Source organism: Xenopus laevis, chromosome 6S (assembly GCF_017654675.1).
Source record: "Xenopus laevis strain J_2021 chromosome 6S, Xenopus_laevis_v10.1, whole genome shotgun sequence".
NCBI classification, from domain to species: domain Eukaryota; kingdom Metazoa; phylum Chordata; class Amphibia; order Anura; family Pipidae; genus Xenopus; species Xenopus laevis.
This window is the reverse complement of record NC_054382.1, coordinates 87,623,018-87,646,292: the sequence shown is the minus strand read 5'-3', so window position 1 is coordinate 87,646,292 and position 23,275 is coordinate 87,623,018. Positions and strand designations below refer to the sequence as shown.

Sequence of the window (23,275 nt, the reverse complement as noted above, 5' to 3'; positions counted from 1 at the left end):
AAAAATCTATAAGGTATTTTCTTTGAACTAATGAACCTACTACTGGCTGTATAAACCCAGAATTTTGTTGCAAATGGATAGGTGTATTAAATTGCTGTTCCCCAGTCCTCTGGTAATAGTTATTGAAAAAGTGAGCAGTGAATTGTCAAAAGTGTAAAAAGAAATGGTTACCCTTGAAAGTCAGAATAAAACTCTGTTAACATATCCATGTGTTACAGAGACATTGGGCACACTGCGGAAAACCATTGATTCATATAAAGCAGATTTATTGAGATTCGAGAGAGAAAAGATTAGTTGATGAGGATTACAACAACCATAGAGTGTACCAGTAGTTCGGTGGAGACATTAAAGAGGTGAATGTGCCGATTTGATCTGCAACTGGAGCGGCAGAGTAGAAGCGGCTTGACGCTGAGTAGTGATGTCATGTCAACAGATTTGGGTTCTGAGATCTCAAGCAACACAAGCTAGCCAGGAGCCACTTTTTTTTTTATTGTCAATACATTGTACCAGAGTCCAATGTTTCAGTCCTCATTAGGATCTTTCTCAAGGATCCTTCTATATATTGGATGTGACTGTGCACCCCGATTTACACGATTTTGCATTGGAGTCCATTTGGTCCCTCACAGGAACCTTTATCAAGGATATGCTGTTATATATATATATATATATATATATATATATATATATATATATATATATATATATGGGGCATATAGCTTGCCTGAAACGTTGCTGTACTCTGATGTGTTGAATCTGAATATCAAAGTTTGTTTTTGGGAAAAAATTTGAATCAAATTTGATCTAAATCGCTATTCCTTCTATTCGAATTCGGCCTAACACGGACCTATTTGATTGAAAACGGCCCTATTCGACCCAAAAAAGAACCTATTCAACCCAAAACTCCGGCTTCATTTCGGTTGGTCTTTTTGAATTCGAATTTCGAAGTTTTTTCAATTCGAAATTTGACCATTGATAAATATAATCTACTACGAAATTATATGTACATTAAATAAACTCAATAGTCTGGTTTTGCTTCCAATAAAGATTCATTATATCTTAGTTTGGATCAAGTACAAAATACTGTTTTATTATTTATTTATTAAAAATTGTGATTATTTAGATAAAATTGAGTCTATGGGCGATGATCTTTCCATAATTCGGAACTTTCTGGATAATGTATCCTGTACCTGTACTGTGTTAATTTTTTTACAGTTGGGTTGATGAGGAGAGAAGCCCCATTACAGGGATATTTGGGTGTTTCTGTCCCCTCAAAATCTTACAGTTTGGTACATAACTGACTTACACTAAGTACTGTGCAAAGCTTGTTTCTAATTAATATAAGGTATATATAAAATGTAATTAAACCATAAAAAAGTAACTTCATTCCAAAATAAGACCATACCAAAAACATACTAATAATTTAAGTGTTTTTTTTATTTTATAAAAAATATATATTAAAAATCATGGAAATGTATTAGAAGACAAGTATATACATTATATAAAGCTTTGTTTCATACAGCTCAGGCTTGGTTACATTAACAAATAAAGTACCTCTGCTACATTTTACATTCATTTACTGAAAAATATCAATTTCTTTTCAATTATCTTTTTTCTTGTTTTTGGCTTGTGTTTCAAGCAGGAAACAGAGCGAGTAATGTAAACTGATCACTACCTAAACTGAAATGTTATTTGTATTCTAAGATGAATTTCAATCAAGGACGTTTTCAAACATAAGATTCAACAGAAACAAACAAAAACACTTATACAAACAAACAAACAAAAAAAACTCTTAGTTGCTCAGAAGGAGATCCAGATTTTCCAAACACTTTAAATGATAAAGTTCAAGTTTCCCTTTTAAGGCACTGGGATCTGAAAATAAGTAGAAACATAATAAACAATAGGTTAATATAAAGAATATATTTGTCAATAAAATAACTTATATTTAAAGGAACAGTTCAGCGTGAAAATAAAAACTGGGTAAATAGATAGGCTGTGCAAAATAAAAAATGTTTCTAATATAGTTAGTTAACCAAAAATGTAATGTATAGAACACAACTTCCTGCTTTTCAGCTCTATAACTCTGAGTTAGTCAGCGACTTGAAGGGGGGCCACATGGTACATTTCTGTTCAGTGAGTTTGTATTTGATCCTCAGCATTCAGCTCAGATTCAAAAGCAACAGATATGACCCATGTGGCCCCCCCTCAAGTCACTGATTGGTTACTGCCTGGTAGCCAGGGTAATCAGTCAGTGTAAACCAAGAGAGCTGAAAAGCAGGAAGTAGTGTTCTGGCTATTATGTTAGACATCCAGTCACTCCAGTCTTTATACGTTACATTTTTGGCTAACTATATTAGAAACATTATTTATTTTGTACAGCCTATCTATTTACCAAGTTTTTATTTTTACACTGAACAATTCCTTTAAAGTATATTATGACTAGACTTAACATAGAGCATTCAGGCCATAAATACTAGGAATCATTTGCTCCGTTGGTTTACTTGTTGTGATGATGTCTAGATATTGACCTGCTGTCAGATATGTCTTGAATTATTATGATGTAACCCGATATATACTATTTTTGATTCCCCCCCTATAGCCTTCTGTATCCCCACCTACGTTTATAAAAAGTAAAAATAAAGAATGTTTAAAAAAAAAAAACTTTTAAAATTAGTCAAGAATATCCTGTAAATAATATACAAGCTATAGAATCTGGTATATGGAAACCCATAATCCAGAAAGCTCTAAATGACAGGAAGGTCATCTCCCTTAGACTTTATTTTAATCAAATAATTCAGATTTTTAAAGTTGGCTCCCTTTTCTCAGCAAAAAAACTCTCGTGCTTGATCCCAAATAAGATATAAATTATTCCTCATTGAAGGCAGTAATAATCCTATTGGGTTAAGCCAATGTTTAAACTATTCTTTAGTAGACTTTTTTTTTTCAATAATCTTTATTGAAATTTCAACAATTACAAATTGACTTGCAACAAATGTTCATACACATACAGTTCTTCAGAAAATGCAAGTCATCCAATATCAATCCACATTACAGAAAAAATAAAACATATTCTTTAGTAGACTTAAGGTATGGAGATCCAAATTACCGAAGGTCCTCTTATGCAGAAAAAGCCAGGTCCCAAGCATTCTGGATAACAAATCCCCATATTTGTATTTATAAATGCCCAGATAGGGGCTTATTTATCATGCTATGTAAAACTTTGCTATTGGTACATCATCGGTGATGTTTTTTCTCCAACCAATCGGCAATTAGTTTTCAACAGTCACCTACACGTTAGAAAACAAAAGCAAAGATCTGATTGGTTTCTGTAGGCAACATCACCATTGAAGCTTTCCTCCAATGTTTTACACAGCATGATAGAATTGGCCCCTAAAGGGGAGGCTCACCTTTAGACTAACTTGTAGTATTTTATAGAATGCCCAATTCTAAGCAACTTTTCAATTGGTCTTCATTACAGTAGAAACCCCATTTTAAATTTTTTAGGGGACCAGAAAAATGTGGTGTAAAATCGAGGAAATGGAAATGTAAAATCAAGGAAATGTATTATAGGTGGGAGCACAAAACATAAGGGAAAACTTAAAATGTAAAATTGAGGTTTCACTGTATTTTTTTTAATATAATTTTTAATTATTTGCCTTCTTCTGACTTTCTAGCTTTCAAATGGGATGGGGGGTCACTGACTAAAAAAACAAAAACAAATGCTCTGTAAGGCTACAAATATATTGTAATTACTACCTTTTATTACTGATCTTTCTATTCAGGCCTCTATTTATATTCCAGTCTCTTGTTTAAACCAATGCACGGTTGCTAAGGTTATTTGGATCCTAGAAACCAGATTGCTGAAATTGCAAATTGGAGAGCCTCAGAATAAAAGGCTAAATAACTCAAAAGCGACAATTAATTAAAAATGAAAACCAATTGCAAATTTTATAAAATACTGTAGGTAAAATGCTGCCAATTATTTTTTAGGACCTTTTGTTTATAATTAGGAACTTACTTTTCTTTAATGTAGACAAAGCTTCTTCTATTCTTCCCCTTATCAATGGATTCTTGAGAGTAGCTTTGGCCTGAAACAGAAGTAGAATTTACTATCATACAATATATCAGGTAATATATTAGACTTCTTTGGGATTGATATATGAATATAAAAGAAAGAGCCCAGTGCAGGAACATTGTTTGGCCCCACTAAAAAAAATCATATCCACTGAAAATATTCAGAGAAGTACAAGTATTTAGCACATTTTGTTATTACTGTGTGCGCAACAGAAAAATACCAAATAGATTACCCAGATAACCTTTCAAGGCGCTGCTCCAATCCACATTAATAATGACTTACGAAGACTTATAAATAAAGGGTATTTGATCTGCAGGTCTCAATTCTAGGCCATAGTAGGTTCATTGTTGTAAAAATGGAATGATTTATTTTTACTTCATAGATTCATAGATACACATTCATTGCCCTGGAAACCTCCATGCTACAGTATATCAAATGTTTAGGTGTTGTGGATTTGTACAGGTATAGGACCGGTTATCCAGAATGCTCAGAAACCTGGGGTTTCAAAATAAAATGTACATTTCTTTCTGTCAATTTGGATCAATATGCCTTAAATCAAATCAAAATAATTTAAATATTAAATAAACCCAGTAGGATTGTTTTGCAAATTTGAATTATTTGATTAAAATGGAGTCTATGTCCTTGTCATAATTCAGAGCTTTCTGGATAAAGGATCCTATATCTGTATAAGGAATTGCTTTGCTATAGTGTGGGTGCTACAAAGCTAGATACCCACAAATAAAAATCAACTTAATGATAATTTCATCTGACTTTCCTTAAATGTGTTTGGCTTTGCCTTTTAACATACCTTTTGATAACTGTGAAGTAGAGCCCATAACGCAGAACATCCTATTTGCTGGTCAAGGAGATTGTCACTTTCCAGACAAGCAGAAAGCACAGCCACAACTTTATCTAAGAAAACAGTACTTATGAATATATTATTAAATAACATATTAAAAGAAGCATGAACTGTTAACTCCAAGATATGTAAATATAGTAATATGATCTTAAAAAAATCAACCGTTGAAACCAATATGTGGTGTATGCCCAGGTAACCACATGCTAGTGGGTGTGCTATTAGGACCACTGACAAAAAAAATGTTTTTATGTTTATGTTATCTGAACCATGTTGATCAAAAAATCTATAGAGTACAGATAAGCACCAACTATAGAGAAACAGTCTATAGGAGAACACTGAAAAGAACAGTAAGGGGCAGATTTACATAGGGTTGAATATGGAGGGTTAATTAACCCTCCATATTCGACTGCCGAATGTAAACCCTTCGACTTCGAATATCGAAGTCGAAGGATTTACATCAAATAGTTTGATCGAACGAAAAATCGTTCAATCGTTAGATTCGAAGGATTTTAATCCATCGATCGAACGATTTTTCTTCGTGCAAAAAATTTGGGACCTTCCCCATAGGCTAACATGGCACCTCGGTAGGTTTTAGGTGGCGAAGTAGGGGGTCAAAGTTTTTTTTAAAGAGACAGTACTTCGACTATCGAATGGTCGAACAATTTTTAGTTCGAATCGTTCGATTCGAAGTCGTAGTCGAAGTAGCCAATTCGATGGTCGAAGTAGCCAAAATAAAAACATTCGAAATACAAAGTTTTTTTTATTCTATTCCTTCACTCGAGTAAATGGGCCCCTAGATGTTTTCAAAACATTTTGGCTTGTTTGTGCTACTAGCGCGAGAACGGATACATTTAAAGGAAGCATTTTGTAGTAAATAGTAAACAGTGTAAAAATAAAAATTGGCTAAATAGATAGGCTGTACAAAATAAAAAAACTTTTTCTAATATAGTTAGTTAGCCACAAATGTAATGTATAAGGCTGGAGTGACTGGATGTCTAACAGAACACTATTTCCTGCTTTTCAGCTCTCTAACTCTGAGTTAGTCAGTGACGTTAAGGGGGGCCATATGGGATATAACTGTTCAGGGAGTTTGCAATTGATACTTAGCATTCAGCTCAGATTCAAAAGCAAACAGTTATGACCCATATACCCCCCCTCAAGTCACTGATTGGTTACTGCCTGGTAACCAATCAGTGGAAACCAAGGGAGCTGACAAGCAAGAAGTAGTGTTCTGGCTATTATCTTAGCCAAAAATGTAATGTATAAAGGCTGGAGTGACTAGATGTAACTATATTACAAACATTTTTTATTTTGCACAGCCTATTTACTCAGTTTTTATTTTTACACTGAACAATTCCTTTAAGCATAGAGAAAAGTGGAGCTTTGATCTGTGTTTTGCTCTACTTATGATAAAGTAACAAAATGAAAGTTTTATATGCACTTAAGCATAATGTGCCATTACCCTGCACTAGTAAAAAAATAGCTTTTGCTTTAAAAGCTCTACTATACTTTATATAAATAAGCTGCTATAAAGCCATAGTAGCAGCCATTAAAGCCGAATAGAGCACTTAAGTACTAGGAGCTATATACTTATCAGCCCAGCAGCATTTCAATTTATCTGAATTTAAAAAGGTATAAAATATCACCTTTTTATCATTCGTTTAATGAATAATGCTTGTGCTAAACATATTCCTATTGTGCTAATTTTGCAGTAAACTGGTCTAAATCTGAAATTAGAAGTAAAGTTACAAACCGTATGGGACCTGTGATCCAGAATGCTCGGGACCTGGAGCTTTCCCGATAATAGATCTTTCCGTAATTTGAATCTTCATACCTTGAGGCAAATTAACTAACCTTCGAACTTGCGCCAGCGTTGGCTACGCTGCACTTCGCCAGGCGATGTCTCGCCAGGGCGCCACTAATTCACTAAAATCCGAAGTTGCGCTCAGGGAGGCCAAAGGTAGCGAAGTTGCGTTACCGTTAATTTGTCAAGCAAAGCGAAGTTACGCTAGCGATGCCTAATTTGCATACGGCGCCAAGTTAACGTACAATGGACGTATATGTAGCAGCAAATACATTACACTACACAAGCCTGGGAAACCTTCATAAAATAAAATAGCGCAACTTCGCCTGGAGTAAGGGTGCGAAGTAGCACTAGAGTGCGTCCACTTTGCTAGCGAATATACACCACCACCCATTAGTAAATCGGCGAAGTAACGAAATGACGTCACGCAAATTTCCGCTAGCGTTAGCGACTTCGCCCTTTAGTAAATTTGCCCCCTTAGGTCTACTAGAAAATCATGTAAACATTAAATAAACCCGATAGGTTGGTTTTGCTACCAATAAGGATTAATTATATCTTAGTTTGGATCATATACAAGTTACTGTGTTATTATAACAGAGAAAAAAGAAATAATGTTTAAATATGTATTATTTAGATAAAATGGGAGTCTATAGGAGACAGCCTTTCTGTAATTAGGAGCTTTCTGGATAACAGCTTTCCAGATAAACATTTATATGAACTTCTCCTCATATGAAAGCATAACAAATGGAGGGGTTTGTTTATAGAGAGGACTTCTCGATGGATTGGCGATTTGTTTTGCTTGTAGTATGTGACTACTTTCAAATTACAGATTTTGCTCTGTTTAGTGCAAATAGTTAGTTATAGATGTATGTGTGTGAAAATACATAAACCAGAGATGTTTACAATATTATCCTTATTGGAAATGACTACCATAATTCTTTTTAACTACTGAAGTTATGTATGTTTTATAAATAATGTATGGGGTTGCTGTACACTTTATTTATACAGCAGTCTAATGTGACAACACAGAAGCCTTAGAAAGCAAGCATGAGCAAAGATGGCTAGGGCACTTGATGAATATGGCTACATCAAAAAATAATTTTAAGGAAATTTATTTGCATTACATTTTGCCTTGCCATGTAAAACATAAGGCAGCCCTAAACCTCTGCATGAACACAAGTAAACATAACCTCAATTGGTACAATGTGGTTTCATGTATTCTGCACATGCTCAGCCTACTTTGGGCAACTGTTGGCAAGCTAAACTTAGGGGGTGGTTGCGAAACATTGAGCAGAAAATTAGCATTACTGGTCATATAAATGAATTCTATTCTAAATTATTAAATTTGGTGCTGCTTTCTAAGTTGCCATGTACCAATAATCTGAATTACTAATCAGTCTAATATTGTGACATTTAAATAATGTATATTTAGTATATTGTGGTTAGGTCCAAAAGCTTAGTAACTAACAGCAGAAAAGAAGATGGGGGGCTACTGGGGCATCTTTGGAGACTCAGAACTATATTGCTAAAGGGCTGTGGTGCCTTAGTCTGGTACAGAAGCCCAAAACATAATGTGGAGCATTTCTGTCATACCTCTCTAGCTAAGAGTTAGTTCTCCTTTAAACAAGAGTTAGTTCTCCTTTAAACAAACTGTTTTTAAATGTCTCAGATGAGTTTGTGGTTTCTGCTTTATCAGAACTATGACTCTCTAAAAAGTTGACAGAGAAATTGAAATGATTAAAGTCAATCTTTAGCAAGCAGGAGAACTATCTGTCAATGTATCCAGCTGTGCCTTTTAACCATTATATCTAGAATACTTGATAATATTGCTATGGCATGGAAGTTATATTGAAGTGTTGAGTCAAGGCAAGAACAGAAATTGAAGTACTTAAATCTGGAGTGATCTGTAAACTCTTTACAAACAACCTACTACAAGGCCACACTTTAAGCCAACTTATGTGAATACTATTATATGTGCGACTTTTCTATAAAACACTTATATGCTTGTCTTTGTCAATATGCAGGCCTCACCCTCTTCAAACAATTTCAGCAAGACAATGATTCAAAGTATAGCTCTAAGTCATTTTGTAAAAAACTTAAAGCAATGAAATATAGAGGTCTGGACTGCCTTTGCATTCCCGAGACTTGAATATAAATGACAAGCTTGCAATGCACACAAGGACAGCTAAGGATATTTTCTAAGGACAGGTACCGGCAATGCCCCTTAAGATTAATTTCACTTGTTCAAATGCATCTCTGTCTCAGGGCCTCCACTTGAGACAGATGCATTTGCATTCGTAGACTTAGGCCTTTCGAGACTGTCTTTGGAGCACATACTAGTTTGTATGGACTGTGGGTATAAGTCTATACTGCACACAGCTATTGATATATATTACATGGTGGGGATGGAGATGGTTTATTGTAATATTTGTTACAATGCCATGCAAAGAATAGAGGCTGAACTATTCAAAAAAAGAGCAGGCAGACTGCATATGTCATTAAAATTGAGCATGTTAATTATGTTATCTGATTATTTAGAATATTATCGATGTAAATGTTTAGCATTTGAAAATATGTACTTGAATAGCAACTTAGAAAAAGTAAAAACAAGGGGAGGCTTGCAATGTCTAATTAATAGAAATAATATTTCAAAACAGAAACGTCTGGATTTAAAGTACAGACAATGCTTAATGTAGATTGGTTGTGGAGGTTACAACAAACTTTGCCTCTGCAAAAACCCAGCTATTAACCGTTGCTATGTTTACTACCACTACATGAAAGAGCAACTTTAAAAATGGCAAAATATTTGCCACTTAAATGAATTTGTAGGTCATATTTCAATGTGTGTTTTAAACAAATGGCATAAAAAGACAAATATTTTTTTTAGGACAAATGGAAAAAAAAATCTAAATATTTTTAGAAGATGAAGTTGACCATTTGTAAACAACATTTGTCTTGCGTTGTGTAATTTTAAAAATAAGTCAACATATATCAAATAGCAAAAGCCAAAACATGTTGCTCTCTTCTACCAAACATATAAAAGCATCTGTATTATGCCTCTATATATCATATAATGAATCACAAACTGTAGCTGGAATGCTAATATCAATATTTCAAGTCTTTAATTGTTATATTTTCACCCAAAGTGACCAAAAGAGAAAATATTTACCGTTTGACAGTATCTTGGCTTTATTTGCTGTACTGAAACAGACATTATGCAAAATAAGCAAGGCTATAGGGGAATTGATTTTATGTTTGTATTTTGTCATCTCAACAAGAAGGTCTAAACTTCCTTTCAGTTTCAGGATCATTTGTTGACCATCAGTCCCCATTGACAAGTTCCAAAGAAATTTCAGCCAATTATTGGCCAAGACACAAAGGCTTTTGGTTCCAACTTTTGGCAGTGAAAGGGAAAGAAAGTTTTGTAGAAAGTTACTCTGCCAAAAAAACAAATCAAAAGAGATTAACGTCAGAATAGCAAAATAGCAGCTTTGTATACAGTAAGAAGTGATTGAGATAGTAAAAGTGAATAATTTCCTCCCAACTGGATTTGATGGAGACAATTGTGTGGCAAATGAATAAATATGAAGGCATACCACTAACTGTAAAATGCAAATATACCAACATACACCTTCATTGACTTAAAACATCTCTTATCCAATCAGTCTCATTTGCACTATATTTAGCTGCATTCAACACACTTGCATAATTATTTACACAAAAGGTGAGGTGATGACTAAAGCACAAACCTATTCCCTCTGAAATTAATCACATATACGCAAATTCTGCAAAAAAGAGTCAATCATGGGGTCATCGTTTTCTCAACAGAAAGAAGTGAACCAGTTCAGTCTTCTATTTGTTTGAGCACAATTTTGTTGTTACTAAAAAACGTACCTTTTGAATAATACATTTGGAGTCCTGAATTACAACAAGATTTGAAAGAAGTGCAAAAGCCATCTGTTGAACAATGCCGTTATTAGAAGCAGAATCAGAGGCTATCTTCAATATGCTGTGCATAAGGGAATTACTCGCAGCAGTTTTTGGGAAGGGTTGTGGTGCTGCCATTCCAGTGTTTGCCAAACATAATGAAGTACAAGCTTTTCAAAGAAAAAAAAAAAAAAAAGTTAGAAAAATGAGAATGTAAACTATTAAACAAACAAACGTGAAGGATTAAAACTTGTGTTAAAAAAAAAAAAACACTTAGGGGGTTATCAAAATCTGAAATGTTCTCACTATTTTTTTTCTATTTTTTCTAACCACTATGACCAGATTTTTTTCAGATTATCCCCTGAAAACCATGAAATCTTCAGATTAAAGAACAAAACCCAGTACAGATGAAGATATCTTCCAATTGTAAACGGGACATCCACCATTGACTTCTACATGAACTTGGCAGGTCTGAGTTGGAGTACTTTTTTATTCTGACTTTTAATACCATTGGGGTTTATTAAATCAAAAAATATATTTTTTTTTTCTCTCTATGTAACAATTGTGTTTTCTCCTTTAAAAGTTGGACCAGAAAAAACGCAAGACTTTAGTAAATAATCCCTTTAGACTGAGATCAGTGTCAAAATGTCAACGTTATTTGTACAAGTAAAGGCTTCTGCAAACCAAATTTATCTTGCTATTTATAGACTGTTTATGGGGTCAAAACCAAGAGTACACAATGTCAAAAAAACCAGCTGACTATCACAACCACAGGAGGACTTTACTTCTTCTACAATATTGTAAGAGTATAGAACTTTAAAACCAATGAAAACAGATCTGGGTGTAATGGATAATCCTTTAAATCAATTTCAGACTAACTCAGTCAATGTAGCTAGGCCTTAAAATTAAGATTATGTTATGCTGGTTATCATCCAATTAAGAGGTATATGGACATTTTCCTTTACCTGCAGGGTAGTGTGCTGTGTAGACACAAAGTAATTGCAGAGCACCTTGCATCAATGCATCATCCATCAATAACCAAGGCCAAAGAGATTGTAGAACAAAAGGAAACTGGGAATTTAAAGCTGCATCCTATTAAATATACGGAAAATATATAGATAATATAAATATTACTTCTGTTCTTTGGTTGATGATTATATTTCAGGGGCTCTTTTAATGCTTACTTTTCCTTCCTCATTCTGATAAAGACAATTCCTTAGAGTTTGCATGAGAACTTTTAGCTGTTTCAGATGATTTTCCTCCTAAAAAATTAAAACATATGCAAAGTTGAGAAACGAGCACAAACAAGTTAGAACTGCAGCATTAAAAAAATGATCAAAATGAATTGTTATGCCCAAAATTAAAATTCCAGTGTAAATAGGAAATTCCACCTGAAAGTTAGACAGCTGCAGGGATACTGGGTGCCAAACAAACTTTATTACCATTTTATTTGTACATATGTTCTACATAATGTTATCTGTAAGTATGGTATACATAAAATAACAGACACCTGCAAACAATAAAAAGGATGCCTGTATTCATTGTGCATAAAAGTTGCAATATGCTCTTTGTTAATGTATGTAAACTGATATAAATGCGATAACTATTATAGACGTACGACTATAGATATTCAGGATGTCAGAAGGTCGTCATCTGAGAATTTTTAGGATTCCTAAAACAGTCTAGCACCCAAGAACACCTACCACTAGGTAAGTAAACTGTTTAAGCCTAACTGAAAGATAGCTTAAACCAAAATCAATATTTATACTGATGTATATTTTTCAGTATAAAGTGCAAATTCCCTTTTTTTTTTTTTGTACAAAAGGAGCATAGATTTGTAGATACTCGTGTGACCAGATAAAGTTTACTTTCTGCCAGTGTTTGTCAGACATTTTCAGTTTGAGCCTTATTGGAGGGCCTTGGTCGGGAATGTTTTCGCTGGAAACAAGGTTACAAACACGGTAAAAATTGTAATTTCAGGTGAACAAGCCCTTTAAGATCCATAGGAATGACCTAAGTTTGCCACTGCAACTTGTCCATAGAAAAGTCAGTAACAAAATCATAAACCATATCCCCCAGCAGAGGTGCATGAATATTTGAAGGTTTGCTTTCTATGGCAAGCAGAAAAAGGGGTATTCGTAGTTCACTTTACACTCTTAACACTGACAGTACACTGCTTGGTAGATATATGCACGTTTTACAGTATATTTTGCTATCCAGTACCTGTTGAGGTCAATTTTGTAATGAAATATTTTTAAAAAATATATATCATAAAATGATATTCTTTCATTATAAAACATTTTGATTTGCAAAGCTTTCTATCCAAACAATATTTTATGTCGGGTACAGAAGACTATCTACGGTTGTTGCAAAGGTTAAGCACATTTCATAGATACCTTTTTCCTGTGTGTTGGTTTCCCAGGCCTCAGGGAATCAAGGTTTAGTTGGGCGTAAATGTGTTTCATTTCTTCAATACAACTATCTACCAAGTGAGCTAAATAGGATTAAAAAAAACAAAAAACAAAAAAAGATTTGTGCTTTACATCTTATTTTCTGTTCAACATGTTCACATATAAAGTAAACATACTTCAAAAAGAAATGCATTCAGAAAAGAGAAAATAGATGGAAAATTTGTACAGTTTGGCAGTATTTCAGTTATCTGTATGTGACTAGAACGCGGCATAGTGAAAAGGTGAGGGTATAGCAACTGTGGAGGTAGTCTTTATGAGGACGGCGCTCTATATATTGACCAGACTACATGTATTAGACCAGAGATCCCCAACCTTTTGAACCCGTGAGCAACATTCAGAAGTAAACGGTGTTGGGGAGCAACACTAGCAAGAAAAATGTTCCTAAGGTGCCAGATAAGTGCTTTGGTTGACCATTTCGTAGCCCCTATGTGGATTGTCTACCTACATTGAGTATGTTTGGAAGTGCACATGGTTTTTATACAAACAAAACTTGCCTCCAAGCCAGGAATGCAAAAATAAGCACCTGCTTTGAGACCACTGGGAGCAAAATCCAAGGGGTTGGAGAGCAACATGTTGCTCGCTAGCTACTGGTTGGGGATCACTGTATTAGACCGTTATCCATAAAGCTCAGAATTACAGAAACGCCGTCTCCCATAGACTCCATTTTTTCAAAATAATTAACATTTTTAAAAATGATTTACTTTTACTCTAACAATTAAACAGTACCTTGTACTTGATTCATAATAAGTTTTAATGAACTCTTATTAGAGGCAGAACGGGCCTATTGGGTTTGATGTTTAAATGATTTTTTAGTGCACTAAAAATATAAAGATCCAAATTATGGAAAGATTTTTTATCTGGAAAACCCCAAGTCCTAAGTTTTCTGGAGAACAGATACTATACCTGTACATACATTGCCTAGATTGGCAAGTCTGCTAACATCTGGTCAAAACTAGAATTCAGTACACGGTGTTAAAAAAGTTGAGCCATTGCTATACTCTAAATCTCCTGTTAAGTCAGCAGACAAAAATGTAGGCCTTAAGTATTTGCTACTAGATTATTGTCTAGCTCATACCTGTACATATGCAGCGTCATTAGGTAGGAGTCAAAAGTTGTGACTTTGCATATAACCAAGTGCTAATTATAAGATAGCAAATATATATTTTCTCCTTTGCTGCCTTTTTTTGTAGGATTGATTTAAAAGCAGCTAGTAGTGGTCATCAAGCTTTAGGAAGTTTTTCTTAAGGTGGAACTTTAATTGAAGATTGATGCATGGGGGGGGGGAGAAGTGTTGTCCAAATGAATGCTGGTTTATACTGAAACAGTTTAGAGGATATGAAAAGTAACATTTAATGGGCTAGCTGAAAATACACTGCAAGTACAAGGACACTGTAATAAGGTCCTCAGACATGCGTTGACTTATTAAGCAGGACTGACAGCCAGTCAAATGACACAGACAAATTGTAATCGCATTTGCCACAGTTTTCTCTACAAAAGCAGCCAAGTCCATAATACAAGGAAATGTCTTGAATACTTCTTAGAGTGGACAAAGAATGCTCGGTTGTGGCAGGTGTGTATGATTGCTGCCTTAAAATATAAAATGCTGATGCTAGCACGGTGACTGAGTTTGTGTTTTAAATCATTTCTGGTAAATACATGTTTTTGTGCTACAGTGATAATGAACGGATGAGATCACTGCAGGTAATTAACAGCTGTAACTGGAAATATGAGATGGGGAGGGATATACAAAAGGCAGAATATTAACATACTGTAAATATAATACTGCTGTAATATTGCCCACTCCCAAGGCAGAACAATGACTAAGAAATGTACAAATTGTAGTGTTCATTATTACTTCATCAATTAAAGTTTGATGAAAGTAAAAACAATGGCATATTCATTACAGCTTTGATGAAACAATAATCAATAATCACCTTCTACACTGTACTTCCTTGCACTTCTGCTAACAGCCAACAGCAGGATTAAAGTTTGTGTACAGATTTGTCTGAGGGGGTCATCTGTAGCCTTTTCATCACAGCTCTGTAAGAAAGACATTGTGATATCTTCCAGATGGAAATGAACATGAGAATACAATATCAGCAGTATCACATCTATAGCATGCTTTTATATAGTATATTGAACTGGAAAAAAAACAGCTGCAAGACTGGAATTAAAAAGTTCAAGATACTCCATTAACATTATTGTATGTTGCAGAGATGTCTTAACAGTATCGCCATGCGTATTGCATATTGAACTAACCACAGAATAACAAAAGGGCTATGGATCGATAAATGGATCACTTCATTAGGGTGTAGTGGAAAAAAAATTTGTACAGGTTTAGTGTAATCTCTCTGCACAATATAAACTATATTACAGTAGCATACTGATGCAAAATAAGGAAAGTGGGGGGGGGGGAAGGTGTGCAGACAGTTTAAATGGGTAATTCGACTAAGAACTTAAATAGCTTTTGTTAAAATGCCTTTTATGGTGTAACTTGTATTCCAATCATATCACAAGAAACATGAAATTATAGCTTTTAGCTTTAGTTAAACAAGTGAGCAGTATGTAGAGCCTGACCCTTGGACAGTATAGTGTATTTCTGACAACAAAAGAAAACCACCATAGAAAGTATAACCTGTTTCCAGCTGTCAAGTTGGATTTCCCCAGCAAATCCAGATAGGTATACCAGTTTTGATTTACCATTCCTTGCATGTATAATTATATTAATACAATGATGTTGGTATACAGACAAGAAATAGTAGAGGATACCTTATCTAATGGGAAAATAAAATGCAAAACAATATATATATATTTAGCCCCCCCCCTACACCCTGTAGCCCAGGCTTATTCCGTGAGTCAAGCTCCACACATAACAAACAAGTTATACTTAATATTTACACTGGAATTCTAGCCAATGGGAATAAGCTGCATCTTTTCTCCTCATAACAGAGTTCAATCGGATATGAATATATCTCACAATTATTAAATAATAACCTGAAGGAGTGACTTGCAAAGGACATATCCCATGTTTTCATTTCCATCTAAGAGTGAACAAAGAGCTGTAGTGGTGGATGGAGATAGCTTTTGTTGTTTTTCTTCACTGAAGAGTAATGAAAGGAACTGCAGACAGGCTGAATAGAGCTTTGGATGGAATGTTGCTAGGCTTAAACACTCATCCACGGTATCTTGAAGAAGAAAAAGAGGTTACTAGGTTCATATAATTACCAAAATGTGGGAATGTGCCACTGCTTTCCTTTGCCTCAAAAGAACAATAAAGGAACGTTTGGTTGAATAAAACTATATACACACATACATACACAATTATATCAGCTAAATTAAAAGAGACATATAGCATAATCAAAAATCCCCCCAATTTTCTAGGCAATAATGAATAAAATATTGTGATGGTTTCACTCTGGGCTAAAAAGTATCATTATCTATAAAAATGGCCCCTTTATAGCTCCCTATAGATCTGCTAAGGTCCATGTAGGTTTTTTAAATGAGGGGTGGCTGGTCTCAACAGCGCCTGCTAAAAGCAGACCAGGACGGGGAATAGCCAATCACAGCCCTGCAGACACACAAGCAACCAGGCTTTAGTTCCCCATCAGATCAGCCTAGCTTCTGATTGGTTCCTATTTTACAATGCAGTGTGCCGACTCTCTTGCACAGCCTGGGAGGCAGCAGAAAGTGGAAAAGATGGGCGGCAAGTAGGGTTTTTGCAGAGATTTTCAATAAATCAACCAGAAATACTGCTTTTTATAGCACTTTCCTTCTATATATATATATATATATATATATATATATATATATATATATATATATATATATATATATATATATATATATATATATATATATATATATAGAATAATATATATAGAATAATATGTACTGGCACATTAATATTTTTCACACAATAGGTCTACACTTACTCTGCAGAATATTTCCATATTTTGCTAGCACGGCTTCCAGTTGAAAAAGGATAATTTGACCACTCTTTCTCAACAATACTGCTAAAAATGTAAATGTGTCTGTCCATGCCTGATAAATGGCATAAAGCAGTTCAGTGTCTGGGGAAAAAAATGACAAATATGTAAAATAAATTATGCTACAATTGTATAGCCAGACCTATTTTATTGCTCTGGGTGCTTTGCAAACACTGCAAAAGTGATCTATATTAACTATCCTCTCACACCAACCCATAAGAGTTAAAGTGCATCATATGTGTTACTAAATTATAACATATATAAATACAGCAGCAGTTCCTAATATATTGCAAAGCAACTTTGTCTGTGTTTTAGGGTATGAGAGGACAAAACACAATAGGCCTCGATTCCAATGAAGGTAGCCCTGAATTATTTTTAACAATATTTTGTATTTTATTTTCTGAAATAAAAGTACCAGTGCAAACAATGGGGTAGACATGAATGAATATGCAGTATAGGCAGGCACTCTAAAATGGAATCTCCTAGAGGTCAGGCTTGTAAAATTAAAGTTGTATTTATTATAGATATACCACAAGCTTTCCCGTAAATAGAATAAACTTACTGATGTAATTTCAGTAACAAGGCTACATTTAGACTTGACAAACCATGTCCTACACCCTTTTAAGTGGGTTTGTGCTAAAATTACGGTCAATTTAGGGAATTATTTTGATTAACTGTGGAGAAGGTAGTGTATAATTGAATGTGACTTACCCCAAGATTTGTTATTCTTTATGGACAGGGAAGAAAATATCACAGCAAGCATTGGATTTATAATTTCGTCCTGCACAACAAGATTGGCATTTGCAAGCAGACATGCTTGGGAAAGTCCTGACATGGAAGATAAATATTGACACAGGGCAATTACCTAGAAAAGATCAACAGAGTTTTATAAAAACATTGTAAACATCTTTCCTGTAATTTACACAAATATGCTGTTGTAAGTGTTGAACAAAACAGATCTGAGCAGTAGCGAACTGAGGTCTCTGGAAGAACATGACTGAATTCCTCTGTACAGAAATCACCCTCAGCCTTTTAAACTAAGCTCAAACCCTTCCTCAGCAGTGTCTGATTCAGTATTGGAACTTAGGGGGCAAATATCTCAACTATTTTACAAGGCTCTACTTATTACCTTGCAATATGTCTTTACTTTCCACATACTCTGATTTAGAGCACTTTGACGTGGAGAAGGGACTTCCTTTCTACCATGTTTAATAACAAGTAGCACTTGTATGTCCCACCAATCTTTAATTGTAAATAAACACAAGAATGTACAGAACTGCAGATACAAGTAGCAATATATGCATGTTAGACTAGCTTCAGGTAGTAAGGGGCGAATCTGACCTGTTTCGCTTTGCTAAAAATTTGCATTGAAAAATACATTGAATTTTACGAGCAACAAATTTTTGACGCACAACAATTTTTTTTCCATCCATTGGAGTCAGTCTTTTTCGCTTCAAACCTGGCGAAAAATGTTGCTCATCACTATTCATAAGTTTTCTTCATTAAAGGAGAATGTTGGCCTGTTTGCAGTCTTAGATATTATGTCAATATACAGTCTATTATAACAAAATAAATGTGTTAAATAAATTGTCTGCAACAATAAAAATCATATTGGTAGTAAACGTTTGTATCCAGCAGAGTTTGAATGAAAGGTGAAGATTTATTTCTACTTATTCTATCTAATTAGAACTCGTTTTTACAGTTTGAAACATACTACTTCAAACCTAGCCTCTGCTTTTTTTGGTATGCTTTAGGGATAGGGGTCAATAGCTGCATATAGGTTATGTAAATGCTCCTTGAACATGCAATCACAAAGACTACAAAGAAACACAGTTGCTGATGATAATTATATAGTTTTTCACAAATAAATACACAATAACATATGTACATTAAGTATAATACTATAAGAATACAACTTTTTGAAATGCCTTAAGATTACAGGTATGGGATCTATTATCTAGAATGCTCAGGGCCTGGGGTTTTCGGTAATTTGGATCTTCATACCTTAAATCCACTAGAAAATCAAGTAAACATTAAATAAACCTAATAGGTTGTTCTGCTTCCAATAGGGATTCTTTATATATTAGTTAGGATCAAGTACAAGGTGCTGTTTTATTATTACAAAGAAAAAGGAAATCATTTAAAAAGTGGAGTATTTAAATAAAATGGAGTCTATGGGGGAGAGTCTCTCTCTAATTTGGATGCTTTCTTGATAACTGATCACATACCTGTACTCTTATTGGTTTAAAACCAAACCAAAGAATCAGTCAGAATCAGCTGTAGAATGCGTAGCAGTCAAAAGACTATATTCAATATATAACAGAAAATGGCAATTACAGAAATCAACTCAACTGCACCTGAAATTCCAACTACCACAATAATTTGCAAAGTTCTGTTATTCTTCTTCTTAATCACAGGACATACAGGCATTGTGGCTGAAGGAGAGCTGATTTACTAAACCAAAAGTTATGAGTAGTCGCGGAAAGGAGAGCTGGAAGCTAGGCATATTAAGCTAAAGTATTATATATGAGAAACACAACCATAGAATAAATAATACGGTTTAGGGTAAGGACACATCTGGCGATTCGGGGAGATTTAGTTGCCTCTTCTTTGGGGCGACTAACCTCCTCGAACGCCTTCCCCCTGTTTTGCGCCGGCTATAATGAAAAGTCGCCTGCGGCATGACACAAACGTCGCTTTTTATTCTGAAGTCGGCCGTAACGAAGCGCCGCGTTTGCCATGCTGCAGGCAACTTTTCATTATAGCCAGCGCAAGATAGGGGGAAGGCGTTCGGGGAGATTAGTCGCCCCAAAGAAGAACTCCCCGAATTGCCAGGTGTGCCCTTACCCTTAGAGTAGTGATCCACAACAAGTGCCTCATGAGCAATATGTTGCTAACCCTGTCTTTGGCTGTGGCCTTAAAGCAAGTGCCTATTTTTTAATTCTTGGATTGGAGGCAAGTTTTGGATGCATAAACCAGATGTACTGCCAAATAGAGCCTCCTGTAGGCTTCCAGCCCACTAAGTTGCTACAAAATAACCAACAGTCCATATTTGGCACCCCCAGAATATTTTTTTCATGCTTGTGCTGCTCCCCAACTCTTTTTACAATTGAATTTAGCTCACGGTTGAAAAAAAAGGTTGGGGACCACTAGTTTAGAGTATCTTCCTGTAATTATAGCAAAAGTATGTGCCCGTAGTCAAAAATATTCTGATCATAGAGGCACATTAATCAAGGACTAAACAGACACTACATAAAAAAAATTAAATATACAAAGATATACATTTATAAAACAACTTCATTAACACTGCCCTATTCTCTCCAGCTGCAACAAGAAATACTGACCTGCAACATTGTGATTTTTGCTTGGCCATGAGTAAGTTGAGCCTTGAGATCAGAAAAGCACCTTTCCAGCAGCCCAGGTGTTAGAAGGCTGTGAAAAAATTAGAAATGTTACATGATCATTGTCTAAAATGCATTAATTTATATGTGACATTTTAAAATCATACTCAAGAAACATGAATACTATAGGCTGCTCTTTGTTTTCTAATTGTTTTCTTTTATTACTATTTATTGTTTGGCCAGCCCCTATTATTCTATATCTATTATTATCCTGTAAACTTTGACTTTGTTAAAGGAAAACTATAGCCCTGAACAATGTAGGCTATATAAAAAATATACTGCATAAAACAGTTTGTATGTAAAACCTGGCTTCATGTAAATAATATAAACCATATATTTTTTTTAGTAGCATGTGCTATTATTCCTAAATAGAAAATTGCCATTTTAAGAACCAAGGGGCACCCCCTGGGATCCTAAGATTCACAGTGCACATAAACAAACCATACATATTAGGTCACATGAGCCAATTAACAGACAAAGTTCTGTCTTCAGCTTCCACACTTCTTCCTGTTACAGCTGAATTATTTATGGTCAGATGATCTTTGAGGCAGCACAGAGAACATCATAAAATGGGGGCTCAAAGGAAAAGATGTAAAAGGGCAATACTTACTTACCGTAACTATATATACCAGTTTGGTAACATTCTTTAATATGCCACAATAAACGGTTGCTTACATATTCAAGGGGGGGGGGGTATAGTTTTCCTTTAAAGACAGCCAGCTATCAACTCATAGGAAAAAATTGTCTTTTAACAGCAGCCCTTAAACTAATGGTGCACAAGGCAATCTGGCAGCTGGCAGAAAACAGTCACCCAAAATCCCCCTGACCACCATATAATGTAATAGAACACATCTTGATATGCATATCATGGTCTACAGGTATGCATAGGATAGGTAACGTAACCCAGATTTATTGAACAGAATATACCCCAAAACAGAATTCCAACTAATCTTTATCCCCTTTATGGAGCATGTCGGAAGGGAAGAAAATGGATTTAGCAAAATAATTGCGTGCGTAGACTGTCATGATTGATGGTCTGGTCAATCACTCTTTACAGGGAAAGAGAAGAGGATATGGGGTGCTGGTACAAAACACCTAACAGCTTGCCCTTAGCATTTACAAAGACTGTGTATAAGTAGTATACCAGTGGATAAGTAGTTAGTGTGCTAAATACTATTAAGATTATGAATACCATTTAATATTATTTATCTGTACAACACAATGGTCATACTTTATGTTCGAACTGCAACTATTTCCAAGTTTAAATGAACTTTAATAAATAAATGTTTTCAATAATTTACCTTGCCACACATTTAAGTATGCTTCTTTCAGATAATTCTATTACTGTGACTTTTTGATTCACTGCCAGCAAATTTTCCAGTAAACTGCACACTGCAGACAGCAAACATGGTGTAACTACAGAACACTGCTCAGAAACACAATTTGTCCCTTCACTGTTTTCTGTGCTTTGAGATGGTGTTTTCAGTTTGCTGCTTTGATCTGTAAAAGAGTCACCATATATTATGAGCAAGATTCAATATAGGTTAATGTAGACATTAATAAAACAAACTGTAGGTGAGTTTCTGGATAAAAGCTTCAGAAAACAGAGCATTCAAAATTTTAGCAGACCTTAATGGCAGCCAGTCTCAACAAATCATCTTGTATCTGATGACTAGTTGTTTATGTGCTGTGATACATTTGCAATTTTGTTTTCAGACTTACAAATAGGCATAATGTTATTGTTGGCAAAGCATTTGTACTTGCCACTGACATTTTAGTAGCTGTCACAGAGAACAGGAATTTTGATTGTTGTTCTCCCTGAGAGAAATGGGGCAATGTAAAACACCTGCAATAGCTAAAGGCAAGTGATGACAAAACAATTCATGTTCAAGTGAATATGAGGGTTGAACACATTCAGTGAAGCTAGAACAATTTGGAGTACTAAATAAATTATAGTTATCATTACATAAATGTAACATATTGATATATACACGTAAAAAAATAGAAAACATTTTCAAAACATCATTAAACACCTTGATCTGAGAGTAGGTCAGCAACATTATCTGAGCATACTGGTGTAGACACTGAAAGCAAGTGTTCTGTACTGATTGTGGGTGATGATCCTGGATGAATCTGTTAAAAAAAAAAAAAAGCTTAAATTTAATTAATTATGATGAAACATTTGCATAACAAATATTATTCTACTAAAGACATTACCTCCAGATTGTTCTTTTCAATAATATTCTATGCAATGGGGGAATAATTTTTCTCAATTTTAACACATTCACTCAATTTTGCATTGCAGTTTTAGCATATAATAAAATATGAAAATTATACCTTCTTGGTAAAATAACCAGAACTTTTGGTTCTGGCCAGACCCAGACTGGCAATCTGAGGATTCTGGAAAATGCCAGAGGGGCTACTGAAAATTGCACTAAGTACATTACATTACATTAAGTATTTATTGGTAGTGGGCAGTTTATGCCCTGACATTTCAATTACACAAAGGGGCAGATTAATTAAGGGTCGAATAGTAAATTCGAATATGAATTTTTGGATTTTTTTGGTGTCACAATTCAGACATTCAAATTTTAATCCCGTTTGAATGTAAATTAGAATGTGAGATTTACAAATTCAAATATTCGCCACCTAAAACCTGCCGATGGAAGAGGTCCATTGAGCTTTTTAGATATGTTAATAGCCTTCCTGACATTCGAGTTTTGTTTTCGAAAAAATACTTTCCAGTCTGAACTAT

At 34.7% G+C, this 23,275-nt stretch overlaps 1 protein-coding gene across 3 annotated transcripts in view; it reads right to left on the bottom strand.

Moving 5' to 3' along the window:
- Window positions 1-1,413: 1,413 nt before the first annotated feature.
- The window catches only part of rttn.S (rotatin S homeolog), an 87,418-nt gene continuing 65,556 nt past the window's right edge, over window positions 1,414-23,275 (bottom strand). For 2 of the 3 annotated variants that reach the window (XM_041567781.1, XM_041567780.1), the window contains exons 37-51: window positions 22,554-22,653; window positions 21,822-22,020; window positions 20,464-20,551; window positions 17,831-17,984; window positions 17,066-17,203; window positions 16,128-16,318; window positions 15,068-15,173; window positions 13,059-13,156; window positions 11,847-11,924; window positions 11,628-11,754; window positions 10,630-10,832; window positions 9,905-10,172; window positions 4,881-4,984; window positions 4,016-4,085; window positions 1,414-1,869 (exon numbers count right to left, since the gene is read on the bottom strand). In XM_041567781.1, coding sequence (XP_041423715.1) covers window positions 1,790-1,869; window positions 4,016-4,085; window positions 4,881-4,984; window positions 9,905-10,172; window positions 10,630-10,832; window positions 11,628-11,754; window positions 11,847-11,924; window positions 13,059-13,156; window positions 15,068-15,173; window positions 16,128-16,318; window positions 17,066-17,203; window positions 17,831-17,984; window positions 20,464-20,551; window positions 21,822-22,020; window positions 22,554-22,653 — 2,004 coding nt within the window. In that variant the 3' untranslated portion in view covers window positions 1,414-1,789. The remainder of the gene's footprint in view (window positions 1,870-4,015; window positions 4,086-4,880; window positions 4,985-9,904; window positions 10,173-10,629; window positions 10,833-11,627; window positions 11,755-11,846; window positions 11,925-13,058; window positions 13,157-15,067; window positions 15,174-16,127; window positions 16,319-17,065; window positions 17,204-17,830; window positions 17,985-20,463; window positions 20,552-21,821; window positions 22,021-22,553; window positions 22,654-23,275) is intronic. The other variant, XM_018223613.2, reaches the window with a different exon arrangement.